Source organism: Trifolium pratense, linkage group LG3 (genome assembly GCF_020283565.1).
Source record: "Trifolium pratense cultivar HEN17-A07 linkage group LG3, ARS_RC_1.1, whole genome shotgun sequence".
NCBI lineage: Eukaryota > Viridiplantae > Streptophyta > Magnoliopsida > Fabales > Fabaceae > Trifolium > Trifolium pratense.
The window spans coordinates 32,794,106-32,809,930 of record NC_060061.1 but is presented as its reverse complement, the minus strand read 5'-3'; the positions used below and the strand labels follow the sequence as shown (position 1 = coordinate 32,809,930).

General features: G+C 34.4%; 2 protein-coding genes across 2 annotated transcripts; both read right to left on the bottom strand.

Annotated features, from left to right (window-relative positions):
• Nucleotides 1-3,154: 3,154 nt before the first annotated feature.
• LOC123918059 (peroxidase P7-like) lies at nt 3,155-4,794 on the bottom strand. Its single transcript, XM_045969996.1, has 4 exons — nt 4,472-4,794; nt 4,152-4,343; nt 3,878-4,043; nt 3,155-3,774 (listed from the first exon to the last, which is right to left on the bottom strand). Exons 1-4 carry the CDS (start codon nt 4,673-4,675, stop codon nt 3,383-3,385), a joined length of 954 nt encoding a protein of 317 aa, XP_045825952.1. The 5' UTR covers nt 4,676-4,794; the 3' UTR covers nt 3,155-3,382.
• An 8,593-nt stretch (nt 4,795-13,387) lies between these two features.
• LOC123913441 (peroxidase P7-like) lies at nt 13,388-14,882 on the bottom strand. The gene is made up of 4 exons (XM_045964188.1): nt 14,605-14,882; nt 14,311-14,502; nt 14,012-14,177; nt 13,388-13,932 (listed from the first exon to the last, which is right to left on the bottom strand). The coding sequence occupies exons 1-4, from the start codon at nt 14,806-14,808 to the stop codon at nt 13,541-13,543; spliced, it is 954 nt and encodes a 317-aa protein (XP_045820144.1). The 5' UTR covers nt 14,809-14,882; the 3' UTR covers nt 13,388-13,540.
• Nucleotides 14,883-15,825: the final 943 nt, after the last annotated feature.

Here is a 15,825-nt window from a genome sequence, read left to right as displayed (position 1 = left end):
CAGCAATTAACACAAAGCAGAGAGTTAGAAAACATAATCGCATATCATACGAGCATAAGAAAGGTCTCACACTTTCGAACTACACCATACATATTCTAACTCACACCAAAACGTCGTATTAAACAGTTATCAATTAATAAAGTTTAACACAGTTCAACCAGATAATGTCACGTACCATTTATCAAATATATGCGCATTTACCCTAATGTATCTAATGCCAATCATTCTATGTCATGCCATCCCTAGACACGACTAATGCATGTGGTACCAATTGCCTCTTACCCCTTATGGATAAGTTAAACAGTTTTACATCTTGCCGGATTGTTCGGAACTTACCAAACCTTCATATCCCTCATGGATAAGTTAAACAGTTTTATATCCTGCTGGATAGCAGCTCTAGATCTTATGGATTCATCAAATCCGATCCTCGGCTTCCTTATGGACTCAGAAATCCATTTAAATCTATTGGAACCCAAGTTTCCAATTTAACATATATATACATGAATGCATGTATGTTTGCACATATCATCAATATGATATTTCTAGCTCGAAGCTACTCATTATGAATGCGGAAACACAATTCAAACACATTCACTTAACATTACAAATTAATGCCAAATCTTCACATTGCTCATTTTAAGCTACAACTTATTGCATACACGTTTATCAGTCATATAACGATTAACAATAAGCATTAACAGTATCAACATGTATCAACAATCATGTAAGGATACTTTTAAACCATGTTACAAGTGCCTAATCACACTTAGAAACATCAACAAGAATTGCTGTCACAGAGGCCTTCGCTAAGCGAAGCCTTAGCGAGACATAGCGAACCACACACCAGGAAGTCACCTGCTCATGGCGAGACTTGGCGAGACTTGGCGAGCTTCGACGAACTATTCGCTGAGCGAAGGCTTAGCGAGCCTAAGCGAACCTCACCAGGGAACCACCTGCTCATAGCGAGCTTCGGCGAGATCCAGCGAACCTGTTCGCTACAGCGAACTCCTGGTCGCTTAGCGAACCACACCAGAACAGAATATCTGTTCTTGAGTTATCTAAGGCGGTTTAACCTTAAATCAACTCAAAAATTCATCCAAACATGTTATAAATTCATATAAACAGCCATTTCAAACATATATGGTATCAAGGAACATTAATCATCCCTTCCAAACATCCAAATACCTCTAATAATCAAAATCATGGCAATTACTTGAGTTTTAAGTAACTTTCTCAAACTTTCCAAAAATGATCCAAACACATACATATTTATCATGGAATCAAACTAGTGATTAATACACACAAAGTGATGATGAAAAACATCATACTCACATACAAAAGCTTAATCAAAATCTAAAAGAAATTGAGTGGGAGAGTTCGGGAACGGAGACATAGACAATCTCCCCCCTCCTTGTCACTCAAGAATCATGAATTCTAATCTCTTACCTTAAGTTTGGTGATGATCCAAGCCTTCTCTTGCTCAAGCTTTCTCTCTTGATCCAAACCCTAGCTTAGCTCTATGTTGCTTCTACTCACTCAAACTCAAGAAATGAATTTATGATACTATTCATAAGTTGGACTTGCTACTTATACTCTTTCCCATGGTCATGAACCAAGCCCATTTGGCTTAGGCCCATATGGCCTCTCACGCCCTTCAAGCCCAAAACCAAGGTTCTCGCATCTAAAAACTTACGTTCGGCTAAATAATTATTCGTCGCTCACTAAAATAATAAAAGCCAATTAATAAATAAAATACATTTAATAAAATATACGAATACGAAAAACGGGTCGTTACAAAAGCACTCATTGCTTAGTGCCTAAAGCAATCATATAATTGCCGCGTTTAAGAAAAGCATGCAAGAAACTTCTATGCTTGTCTTGTCTCATTTCACTAATTACTACTCCATCCAGACACGATTATAAGCAAAAACCATTTTTTAGGTTCATTGAAAAAGTAATGTATCTGGTCAATAATATAGACTGGATACATTATTTGTTCAATGAATCTAAAAAGTATTTTTTGCTTATAATTGTGTTCGGAGGAAATATTACTCGAACTATATATAGTATTTATGCCTCTGAACTTGTATATCATTGTTTGAACTTATAATAAGTCAAAGTTGATCTGATACTCTGAACAAACAAAACACCACACTATAACAACCAAAAAACGTCCCACAAGACGACATACAAACAAACCAACAACACTGCACCTAGGCGACTAAAACAGAAAAATAATAACTCTAATATATGTGAATAACTCTTATTTAGATATAGAGGACGAGAAAAAAATGATGAAGAGAGGTGATTCGAGATTAAATAAAAAACCAAAAAAATCAGGGTCGGCTAGAGAAAATTAGTGTTATTTAATCATTGATTAGGATATATTTCTTTTTGATGTTATTTACAATGATAATTCTTTTTTTGTATTTTTTAAGTTTATTTACAATTTAAATGAAGGGCGATACTTTCTTAACTTTTTTGTGTTTTTTCATTATATGTCCATTTATAATATTCGAGCAAGACCTCTAAAAAGACAGAATTGACCTTAATGCCACCTTTTTAAAAACTCCTACTTCTCACTCGAAGATGTTGGGTAATCTCAAGTGAATATCCATAGAATATCTAGATGGATCAACATTAAAAATGTCAATTAGTTCTCTCGGATTAGTCAGACTTTAGACATCAAATACCGAATTTTAAAAAAATCCATTCAGTGTTAGTTTAAATATATTTAAAGATTTACCCCCAATGCATTCATTGTAACTTTTAAATCACAAGTTGAATTTTCATCTTATTGTTGGAGAGATGTTTAATAGAATCAATAGAAAACTATGTTTTGAATTGTGACGTATTCACACCAACTTGTTTATTCACATTTCTCCTGGCTATTTATACATCTCATTTTACATGGAACATGGGCCTATCACAAAAGCACCGATTACTATGATATTTATAATTTAAATAGAAAATAATTTTTTTAAATATTTTTTATTAGGAATTATTTTTAATATTCAAGCAGAGCTTCTAAATAGTCCGAAATGACCATGCGTGTGGATAAGCGAAAACATACACTAATAGATTTTGATTGAGGAAAAAATTGGCAAACTGAATACGGAAACCTTTTTATAAATGAAAATCCCAAGCAAACTTGTAGAACTTCAAGCTAATATATATCTTTTCTTTAGACTAATCATAAAGGCTTTTTCCTACAATTTTGTAAAGTTAGAAACAAAAACCAGATAAGAGGTATACAACCCTCGAAAGCACACAGAATACAAAACACAATGTTTAACAACTTATTGCATCCACATATATCTAATTAAAGCACAATTTTGTATGTGTATACATAGGATCTTTAATAGTAATTTAGACTTAAATATTAGTTGGTTTTTCTGCAATTCTTCCTGATCTCTCCATTGGATCCGGTAAGAGGTTTAATGTCTCCCATCTTGATCATAGCAGCAGCAAAATCAGAAGAAAAAGAGCTTGGATTAGTACTGTAGCCACTAACAATGGAGTTGGTGGAGCCACCATTGAAAAGTTGTTGGTCAGAATGAAGAAGACCCTTTTTATTAACAAGGTTTTTGAAGTAGTTATTGTCGAAGGAAGTTGGAGTCTGAAGATCAAGAGGTGCCAAATTGTTGTCCCCTGACCCTGATGTGCTTGGGCAGCTTGATTTCCTCGTCGTAGCAAATGAAGTATCGATGTTGGTCTCGTTATAGATTCGTGCTCTAAAATTTGTGCACCTTGCTTGTCCAATTGTGTGACCTCCTGTTCGATTAATTAATTGAAAGTTATGTGTCGGTTACTAATTGATTTATAAATAAGGTCGGAGGAAGTATATATATGAAGGTTGGAGGAATTATAATTATACCTGACAATGCGACTAAGTCCTTGGTAGAAAGGCCAACTGCACTAAACATTGAGGTAAGTGTACTAAGGCTGGAACTGGGTGCTGGGATGGCAGTGTTAGCAGCAGATTGACTAGCCGTCTTAGCGTCTCTTCTTCCAAGTTTTACATTCCATGTTGGGCCTCCAAGCTATCATGAAAAATTAAAACAATACAATATTTGAACTATTAATTAATTAATGAAAAATTAATTGATTTTGATTGGTTAATTAATTCTTTGATATATGACTACACTTACAATGGCAACAGAGTCGGCGGCAGCAATGGCAAGGATGTCAGCACAAGATACAACTCCGGGACATGCACTCTCTACGGCTGTCTTTATGTTGTCAATGACATCGAATCCACGAGCAGAGTTTCTATTCGGGTTTGCATTCTTCTCTCCAGTAAAGCTTGACGTGTCATCAAGTAAAATTGACCCGTCACATCCCTACAATTGCAATATGTATATTATATAATTTACTCCTGAGATGTAGCTCAACTAGTAATAATTTGACTTTATAACCTCAACATATAATATTCAAATTGACGGTTGTAAATATTTGTGAGAAGACTTACATTGACAAAACAATCGTGAAAGAACAAACGGAGGATGGAAGCACCCATGCGTGCCTCCTTTGATATGGCGGATTGCAGTGTGGATTTCACTGTGGAAGAGAGTTTGGGACAAGAGCTCGAGTAGAAATTTGTAGAAAGTTGTGCATTAGCACTCCCCACTATGAGGAGGACAAAGAAAGCCAAACTAATCATGGAAGGAGCCATTGATTAAACTCTCTAACTAAGAAGTTTCACTTAGCTAGCTCTAGTGCTTATGTTTGTTCTTGAGAAGAGGTGTGGTTTATAAATTCACAAAACTAGTTCTGTATTTATAATGATTCTTTGCAATGTCCAAAGTTGTCTATGTCAAATGTATATAACACGTAGAATATAGACAAGTCATCTATCTATGCATGGGAAAATTAATTTGGCCATATAATATGTGATCTATCAACAAAAGTGTTACGAAAAATTCAAAATAGTAATTAATTTATGACTATGATTGATTAGAAAAATGGGGTTTCTAGGTGTGTATGATTTGATTCCATCAACTAAAAAATAATAGTAACAAAGTGCAAAATAAAGCAGCATCATTTTTTCTACGAGCCTAACTACTCTGTTTCCTCTGCTTTGTCAAAGTGTTTACAATTGTTTGGTAAACCATATTCCTCCAAGAGGGTCCCATTAGATAACACTTTAATGGGTCATATTTTTCATGCGATTCCATACAACTTGCAAAACGACATAACAGAAGGAAATATATAAATAAAATAAGAAAAATTTGACTTCATAGATCAAAGTTTCCAAGAACCAATAAAAAATGCATAATCTTACTTATTTTAGAATATTGCAAGCTTAATCTTACTTAATCATGTGTAATTGATTGGCTTCAGTTTTACCGAACACTAATATAAGTGCAGATCATTGAGAATATTTGACTAGTTGATTAGTGTTCCAACCTTATATAGTCAAAATTGAGTTTCTGAAGTATTATTTGCCTGACATTGTGTAAGTGCTCATAATTTTATCATTTATAAAAGGCATTTTGTTAGATTAAAAAGTATCAAGGTTGTATATAAATTATTTGTGGCCTCAATTTTTAGACAATGTAAAACTTTTTAAGTATACTTAAGTTTAATTGTTTTGGCAAGTTTACTAAATTAAAATAAGGATTAAATTTGTTTTTGTTCCATAAAATGGTAACCTTTTAAATTACTTCATACTTAGTATGGATATGTAGGAAGGAGTACCTGCAGTGGTTGTGTTTTTTATTAAATTTTTATTTCTTAAAAAATTATCATGCACTTAGTTTTAGTATCCTATCGTTGAGTTTTTTTTATGTATATTTATGATTTTTTTTGCATGTATAATGTTTAGAACATTGTAACAAGTTCTTTCAGAAAAAATGAGCTTATATAAAATTTTTAAATTTTAGTACATAAACTTTATATAATACTTTAAACGTGCCTATAAAAAATCATTAAAAAAATGTTGAGTTTAATAATGATTAAACAAATTTATTTTTAATAAGAACTAAAATAATGTACAAGAAATTTTCTATAAGAACTAAAAATATTAAAAAAAAATTAATAAAAACTAAACTTAAAATATCCTCATTTTATAAAACAAGACCAAAAGTATATTTAACACTTTTTTTTTAAAAAAATAAAAATAAAAAAGAACGCGGTTTTACATTGCGGTGTGATTTGTGAATGTCACAAGGCCGGCCGAATGTTGCCCAAAGCAATCATATGATAAAATTGCGTTTATGACAAGCAAAAGCAAGAAACTTCTATGTTTTTCTATGCTTGTGTCTCATTTTACACAAGCAATTGTGTTAATAATATTACGTTACTAATATTTATTTAAGAAAAAAAAAAATGCACCGACAGTGTAAAATAATTTTATACTGTCAATTAATACCAATTATGTTTTCCGTCACATCATCTACTAAACCTCACTTTCTTAATATGATGTGGAAGCATGCATCATTCTTATTGGTTATCAGTGCAAAATTAATTTACACCGACGGTGTAGTTTTTAAACTCTATTTATTTTAAGATTCTTTTGATGCTTTTCGTAGAATTTTTTATTTTGTTCACAATTGTAGACCTTCTTAATTAAATAGTGTTGACTATTTTATTTTATTTTATTGTACTAAAACTATTGAATTAGATGAGTCTACTTTTGCTTATTTTCCAAGGTTCATCTTGCTTCTTTTTTTTTGGTACATATTCATCTTGCTTTTTGAGCAAAACAGATTTAGGTTTTTTTTTTTTTTTTTACGGTAAGCAAATTAGGTTCATATTTGCTTCCTCCGTGTACCATCATTTTAAGTATTCAATTTCAACCTCAACTGGAGCAAGCAAGGTCTTTTTTTTTTTTAAATTAAAATGATCCATTGATAAAGTTCAAAAGAAGAAAAAAAAATATAGTACTTACTATTTTTTTTTGTCAAATTGACTAGTGGTTAGAAAATTCACCTTAAAAATAAATAAGTAGAGTGTCCCGGATTCAAACCCGGACTCCTGCACATATAGTGCAATGTCCCAACCAACTGTGTTAAACTCATGGGACAGGATAATACTTACTATTGTGTTAACTTTCCTAATGTTTTGTCAAAATACAAATATATCCTCTTAAAAAATGTGAATCATTAAGTAGACTAACTAATTAATATATTATGTCTTCTTATAATTATTCACTTCACAGTAAACATATTTATATATTTAAACCAATAATTTTTTTATCTTATAATTTTTTTTTATACTTTAAATCTACATTTATTTATACTTTTGATCCAAACATTGATCTCTTTAGACTTGATGTCTTCTTGTTCATGATTGGAAATTGTGGACTTTTCCCATACATGAAGTCGTTGTCGCATTGATCTCTTTAGGTGAAACTAGAAGCCTTACGTTGACTCGAGAAGACGTGCCTTGTCAATGTTTGTTCGTTTAAACATGAGTATTTATTGGTTAAATAATTATTGTTTTACAAAAACAAACTTATAACATTTAATTAATTAAAATGTTTTCAATATAATATGGTATATAAAATATGTAGAGAATCGGATGTTGAAGTGATTGAGAGAGTGGAAGCTTGTGCCGATGACCTACAACGTTGGGGAAGAAGGAAAAGAATGCGATTTAAAGAAGAGGTGGAGGCTTGTTGTGAGCAAATGGAGAATTTGAGAAGTAGAACGGACCAAAGTAGTGTTATACGTTATCAAGAGGTGCAAAATAATCACGCCAGACTACTTGTTCAAGAGGAGGCTTATTGGAGACAACGAGCTAAGATGCATTGGCTAAAGGAGGGGGACCTTAACACCAAATTCTTTCATATGTCAGCCAACGCAAGAAGTAAGGGGAAGAAGGTAGTGAAGTTAGTGAATGAAGATGATGTTGTTGTTACTAATCAAGAAGGCTTATGTGAGGTTGCGAAAAGATATTTTGATTCACTTTTCAAAGCTACTGAAGCGAATCAAGATCCGATTCTCTCCCTTATCCAACCGAAAGTAACAGAATTTGATAATGAGTATCTTACATCTCCCATCTCGAAAGAAGAAATTCACACCGCTCTCATGCAAATGCACCCAGATAAATCCCCAGGACCTGATGGCTTCAACCCGGCCTTTTATCAACATTTTTGGCATCTATGTGGTGATGATATTTTCGATGCTGTGAAGACTTGGCTGGACAGAGGTTTCTTTCCTACATCCCTTAATGAGACTAATATTTGTCTTATCCCGAAGTGTGAAAGTCCCAACTCCATGAAAGATTTGCGTCCTATAGCCTTGTGTAATGTGCTCTACAAAATGGTATCAAAACTACTTGCTAACCGCCTTAAAGTGTGTCTTGATAAGTGTATATCGGAGGAACAATCAGCATTTGTTGAAGGCCGCTCAATTTTAGATAACGCCTTGATTGCTATAGAGGTGATTCATGCTTTGAAGAGAAGAACTAGAGGTTTGAAGGCGGAGTTGGCACTGAAGATAGATATTAGTAAGGCATATGATAAAGTTGATTGGAGCTTCTTGAAAGGGATGTTAGTCCGGTTGGGCTTTTCGGACAAGTGGGTTCATTGGATGATGATGTGTGTTAGCTCTGTTAATTACTCGGTGTTAATGAATTTTGACAAGGTTGGACCTATCTATCCTGGAAGAGGTCTTAGACAAGGCGATCCGTTGTCTCCATATCTTTTCATTTTGGCAACTGAAGGCTTAACAGCTCTTATAAAACAATCTATAGCGAGAGGAGATATTCATGGTGTAAAAATTTGTAGAGGGGCACCGTTGGTGTCCCATCTTTTATTTGCTGATGACTGCTTCTTGTTTTGCAGGGCTAATATTATGGAGGCCACCCATTTAATGTCGTTACTTGATACTTACAGTGCAGCCAGTGGGCAAGAAATTAACTTGTCCAAGTCAGAGGTGTTCTTTAGCAAAAATTTGAGTAAAGCGGCACAGGAGGACCTTTCCGGTATTATGGGAGTGAAGCATGTTATGGGCACGGGCACATACCTTGGGCTACCATCGATGGTGGGGAGGAGTAAAAAAGCTACATTTGGTTATATTAAAGATAGAATTTGGAAGAAAATCAACTCATGGCGGGGGAGAGCACTATCAAAAGCGGGTAAGGATGTTATGATAAAATCAGTTTTACAGTCTATCCCATCTTATATCATGAGTGTGTACTTACTTCCGGATTCTATTATTACTGATATTGAGAGAATGCTTAACTCCTTTTGGTGGGGTGGTGGTACTAATAATAAAGGGATCCGATGGCTCGCCTGGGATAGATTGGCTAGGCCAAAATCTGAAGGAGGTTTGGGTTTCCGTAATTTTCAAGCTTTCAATATGTCAATGGTTGCAAAACAGGCTTGGAACTTTGTGGCGAAGCCGCATACATTGGTGGCTAGAATTTACAAAGCTAGGTACTTTCCTCGCTCCTCTTTATTTGATGCAAAAATTGGTGATAATCCTAGCTTTGTTTGGAGAAGTATTTGGAAGTCTCGTGATGTTCTTGTGAATGGATGTAGGTGGAAGATAGGAGATGGGAGTAAGATTAAAATTATGTCTGAACCGTGGTTACGTGGGGAGGACACTTTATGGATGCAATCTCCTCAAACTCAGAGTATGTACGAATTATATGTTAATAACTTATTATTACCGAATGTGAAAAGGTGGGATATTCATAAAATTCGCTCTCTTTTTTCAGAAGCGGTGGCAGAAAATATAATTAAAACACCTTTATTTGAGGAAGTGAAAGAGGATCAGGTAGTGTGGCAATATGAGAACCATGGAGTCTACACAGTAAAATCCGGATACAGACACTACATCAAGAATAAGGCGGTGAATAATAATTACACTTTGGAAGGTGATTGGGGAGCTCTTTGGCGAAGCAGGGCACCCCCAAAGACAAAACACTTACTTTGGAGAGTGTGTCGTGATTGTCTGCCAACTCGACTCCGGTTACGGGAAAGGTATGTGCCATGTCCAAGTGAATGTGCATTGTGCGTAAATAATACGGAGGATGATTGGCACGTGTTTTTTGGATGTAGTGAGAGTAGACAAGTGTGGAATGAAGCTGGATTGGGTGGGGTTATCGATCCTAGAATACGTCAATATGATAATGTGAAAGCTGTCTTTTTTGATATTTGCAGAAACGAGACAGATGATATTGCAGGCATTGTTGCTACAATTGCTTGGAGCATATGGCATAACCGAAACAATTGGGTGTGGAACGGCGTCAAAGACACGGCGAAGGGTGTTGCGACAACTGCTGCTCATTTAATTGGAGAATGGTGTGCTGTTCATGTGATACAGCAGCAACATAGCGCGACTGCCGCTGTTTTAACACAGTCCCGCATATCTGACACAGGTGCAGCAAGCTCTCCTCCTATCATTGCTGCAGATCCTTTGCGTTGGCAGCGTCCTCGTGATGGGTGGTGGAAGTGTAATGTCGATGCAAGTTTTTCACAAGCCTCTGGTCAAACGGGATGGGGTTGGTGTATCCGCAATTCACAAGGTGTGTTTGTTGCAGCAGGTACAAATATGAGTATGCATAAACTTGCTATAGTTGAAGGTGAAGCCATGGCTATCTTGGAGGCTATGCGTCAGGCCACTTCAAGAGGTTGGTCCAACATTGTGTTCGAAAGCGACTCCAAAGTTGTGGTTGATGCAATACAAGCCAATCATCATGGTATTGCAGAGTTGAGTTCTATTATTTTATCTATTAAGCTATTGTTACAATGTAATTCGAACTTTGAGATCAAGTTCACAAAGCGACAAGCGAACATGGCGGCTCACACTTTAGCTAGGGCGGCCATTTCATGGTCTAGTCGCATGTTCTTTCACTATGTTCCTCGTTGTATTGAACCTTTTATTATTAATGAAATGAGTTGATTGTGTTTGCTTCAAAAAAAAAAAAAATATGGAAGCTAGGTAGAGATGTCGCCGTCTAAGCAAGAATATGAGCAACCTCATTTGCTTGTCTTCGAATAAGCTCAACACTAGAGTTGGTGTACAAATCGGTAAACAGAAATGTACAAATTTTTATAATATCTTCAAACTTTGTAGCATCTGATTTTGATGAGAAGAAGTTGTCAACTACTATTTTAGAATCCAATTCGAAATCAATTGGCACAAAGTGAAGGTCATGCACCCACAAAAGAGCGGAAAGGAAGTTTAGAGCTTCATCGACACGAACCGTACATTTAGGCGAAAATCATTCCGTTTTAGCAAGGATAAATGCCCCAAAATCATCTTGAATACACATGTCAATTACAACTTTATTTTCCGAAAAAGAGGCATCAATGCTACATTTCATTCGACCGGGTTGAGGTTTCTTCCATCTATTTATAACAGTAGCATGCCATTTATAGCTATAACGTGGGTTAAACACGACGTACAACAGTCCAATCTTTAACCATCTCCTTCGCCCGAACAATGTCAAAATTCTGGCCATCAAGAGTGTTATTCCACACCTTATTACTATGTTGCTTCCAAATACTCCAAAGAATTGCGACCATTTTAGCCGAATCTGCATTGTTTAACCGCTAAAGCATAATAAAGATCACATTGACAACATCAGTATCAGTGCCGGCAGTTGCAAAAACTGTTGGGGTTGATTGTCAAGTCTCACATCGTCCGATTTTAAAATAAAGAAGGAGGTTAAAAATTATCTATTGGAGAAGTCTCACATCGCTTAATTTGGTGAAGCAAGGGGGAGACCAAAGCTATATATTGGACCTAAGTTTTTTGTTTTTAGATGCAACAGTCAGTAGCACTTTAAGCTTATATCTGATTTTGTTTTTCTCTTCTACTCTTTTGTTAGAGTGTTGTGAGATGTAGTTTGTTATTTGCTTTGGAGAGTGTGGGTGTACTGGGGTCGTGGGAGGTTGAGAGTTGTCTATGTGTTGTAACAATTTTCGCAGTGTTTATTCTCTGGTTATCGATTTAGACAACAATCATGGTTTTTTATCCGGTTTTGGAGTTTTCACGTTATATTCTTGTGTTGTTAATTGTGATCTTTTATTTTCTCTATGCCTATTTTTCCCAACAAAAACCTCATAAAAAAACTGCTATGTCGCCATATACTCTGATGTTCCTCCACATAAAAACATAGGTGGATGCGGTCTTCACTCCCTACATCACAAAAAACACAACTATCTAGATAATTTACACCTCTGGTCTGCAATTTAATACAAGTAGGGAGACAATTTCGACAGACATGCCTAGATCTGTCAAAAATTCACGGTCCTGGGTGGAGTGGGCCTAAAAATATAGGCCAAAATGCAATCGAGCTTTTTTGGGCCAAGCCCATATGGACATCGGGTTGGGCTGGGCTAGCCCACCGGAATTTGGGCTGACCTATTAGCTCATCATTTAATTCATAAAAACACATTTATGTGATTTTTCTAAAAATAATATCAATGAAAAAATATCATTTAATTGATAAATTATTATAAAAAAATCTATTGAAATGCGTAAGTTTAATAAAAAGTATATTTACCTAAAATTAGAGTTTAATTTATATTTAGTGTTGATGTAAAAATTATTTACACTTGCATCAAATAATATCTCAATGAAATTGATAATTATGAAGAACTAATACATCAAAATGATATAAAAAAAGATTGAATAAAAAGGAAAAAAAAAAAGTTAATGAAATGGGTCGGGCTGGCGCATTAGCCCACAAGGGCCGGGCCAGACGTGATAATTTCTAGCCCACTAATAATCAGACCGGGTCAGTCCAGACCATTTATTTTGACTATGACTCACTGGGCCGGATCAACTCATTTGACAGCTCTAGACACGTCATAGAAAATATTTAACCTTCAAAAGTATGAAGATTCCAAATTAAATGCTACAAACCCGACCTAAGTAATTTTTTTCCCTACAACATTAATTTTGGGTTAAATAAACTTTTGCTCTCTATAAATATTTTGATTTTGATTTTTAGTTATAGTTCAAATGGTGTTACAGTGACATGGACATTTGGACACACTGACACGTGTATAGTTCAAATGGTGTTAGTAACAAAATTAATAGAAATGACTAAATTAAAATCTAATGGAAACGTAATGGACCAAATTAGTACTTTTTAAACGTAAGAGACCAAATTTGTATTAAGCCAAAATTAAAAAAGAAATTTTAAGCAAAAAGCATATGTAATACTAATTTGAAACTTGTCTTGGCATTTATTGCCAATTGTTTTAGGATAAGATAAGCTTTTTATTCCTATAATATTTCAAATTTTAATTTTAATCCTTATAAAAAATTCAACAGTTTTGGTCCCATAAATATTTTCTGTCGTGATTTTTAATTTCTTTTTTTAAATCAACTCATGTATAGTCTTCACATTCTTGATAATATTATAAAAATTTCTCCAATAAAAATTTATAATTTTTTAAGAAAACATGAATTCTTAAACGTCAAGAAGTTAAATATTCATATTTAATTCATCACTTGTTAAAAAATGATAAACTTACACGGAATAAAAACAGATAATGTTTAACAACTAATTATTGTGCGCACATATATCTAAAGCACAATTTGGCATGTGTAAACACCTAGGATCTTAAATATTAGTTGGTTTTTCTACAATTCTTCCTGATCTCTCCATTGGATCCAGTGAGAGGTTTAATGTCTCCCATCTTGATCATAGCAGCGGCAAAATCAGAAGAAAAAGATTTTGGATTAGTACCGTAGCCACTCACTATGGAGTTGGTGGAGCCACCATTAAAAAGTTGTTGGTCAGAATGAAGAAGACCCTTTTTATTAACAAGGTTCTTGAAGTAGTTATTGTCGAAGGAAGTTGGAGTCTGAAGATCTAGGGGTGCCAAATTGTTATCCCCTGACCCTGATGCCTTTGGACATTTTGATTTTCTTGTGGTAGCAAATGAAGTATCTATGTTGGTCTCGTTATAGATTCGTGCCCTAAAATTTGTGCACCTTGCTTGTCCAATTGTGTGAGCTCCTATTAAATTAATTAATTGAAAATTATGTGTTGGTCCTTAATTGAGAAATTATATATGACATACAAATTTGGATTATACCTGACAATGCAACTAAGTCCTTGGTAGAAAGACCAACGGCACTAAACATTGAGGTAAGTGTATTGAGGTTGGAAGTTGGTGCCGGAATATTGGTGTTAGCAGCAGATTGACTAGCTGTCTTAGCATCTCTTCTTCCAAGTTTTACATTCCAAGTTGGGCCTCCAAGCTATCATGAAAAATAAAAACAATACAACATTTGAACTATTAATTAATTTTCACTAAATTTACCATTGCATGGTTAGTGAGCTTGCTTAGATTTTGATTGGCTAATTAATTCATTGATATATGACTGCACTTACAATCGCAACAGAGTCGGCTGCAGCAATGGCAAGGATGTCAGCACAAGATACAACTCCGGGACATGCATTCTCTACGGCTGTCTTTATGTTGTCAATTACTTCGAATCCCCGAGCGGAGTTTCTATTTGGGTTTGCATTCTTCTCTCCAGTAAAGCTTGACGTGTCATCGAGTAGAATTGACCCATCACATCCCTGCAATAGCAATATGTTTATTATATACTATGTAAATATTTTACTTTATAACCTCAAAAACAATATTGAGCTTAAGAGTGGTAAATATGTGAGAAGGCTTACATTAACAAAGCAATCGTGAAAGAACAAACGGAGGATGGAAGCACCCATCCGAGTTTCCTTGGATATAGCGGATTGTACTGTGGATTTCACCGTGGAAGAGAGTTTGGGACAAGATTTTGAGTAAAAGTTTGTAGAAAGTTGTGCATTGGCACTCCCCACTACGAGGAGGACAAATAAAGCTAAACTAATCATGGAAGGAGCCATTGATTAAATTCTCTAACTAAGAAGTTTTACTTAGCTAGCTCTAGAGTTTATAGAAGAGAGGTGTGGTTTATCAATTTACAAAACTAGTTCCGTATTTATAATGATTATTTGCAATGTCCAAAGTTGTTTATGTCAAATGTATAACACGTATAATATAGACAAGCCATATTACTATGCATGGGAAAATTATTAATTTGGCCATATATTATGTGATCTTTCAACAAAAGTGTTAGGAAAAATTAAAAATAGTAATTAATTATGACTATGATTGATTAGAAAAATGGGGTCTCTAGGTGTGTATGATTTGATTCCATCAACTCAAAAATAGTCGTAAAGTTAAAAGTACAAATTAAAGCAGCATAATAGTATTTTCTACGAGCCTAACTACTCTGTTTCCTCTTCTTTGTCAAAGTGTTTGCAATTGTTTTGGTAAACGATATTCCTCCAAGAGGGTCCCATTAAATAACACACTTTAATGGGTCATATTTTTCATTCGATTTTCTATACATGTTACAAAACGACATAAGAGAAGGAAAATAAATAAATTAAAGAAGCAAAATTTGACTACATACTACATAGATCAAAGTTCCAAGTACCAATAGAAAAAGCATAATCTTACTTTTTTTAGAAAATTGCAAGCATCATCATACTTAATCATGCGTAATTGACTTCAGTTTAACAGAATAATATAGGAGTTGGTCGATTTGAATATTTGATTGGTTAGATAGTTAATTTGTTTTGGCAAGTTAACAAAATTAAAATAATCATAGTAAAAATAATTTTTGCAACGACTAACATGTAACATAAGTAATAAATACTTGAATTCTTAACTATTTGATTCAAGGTTTGATTACCGATGCATATAAAAAAATATTTGTAGATACTTGAGTCCTTAACTAATTCATCTCTAGAGTAACATATATACATATCTGTGCTAATTCAATTGACAATACATATCTCTCTATAAGCTCTAATTCAATCGACGTCAAAAAATGTCGAAATTGTTAGGTCTGACAC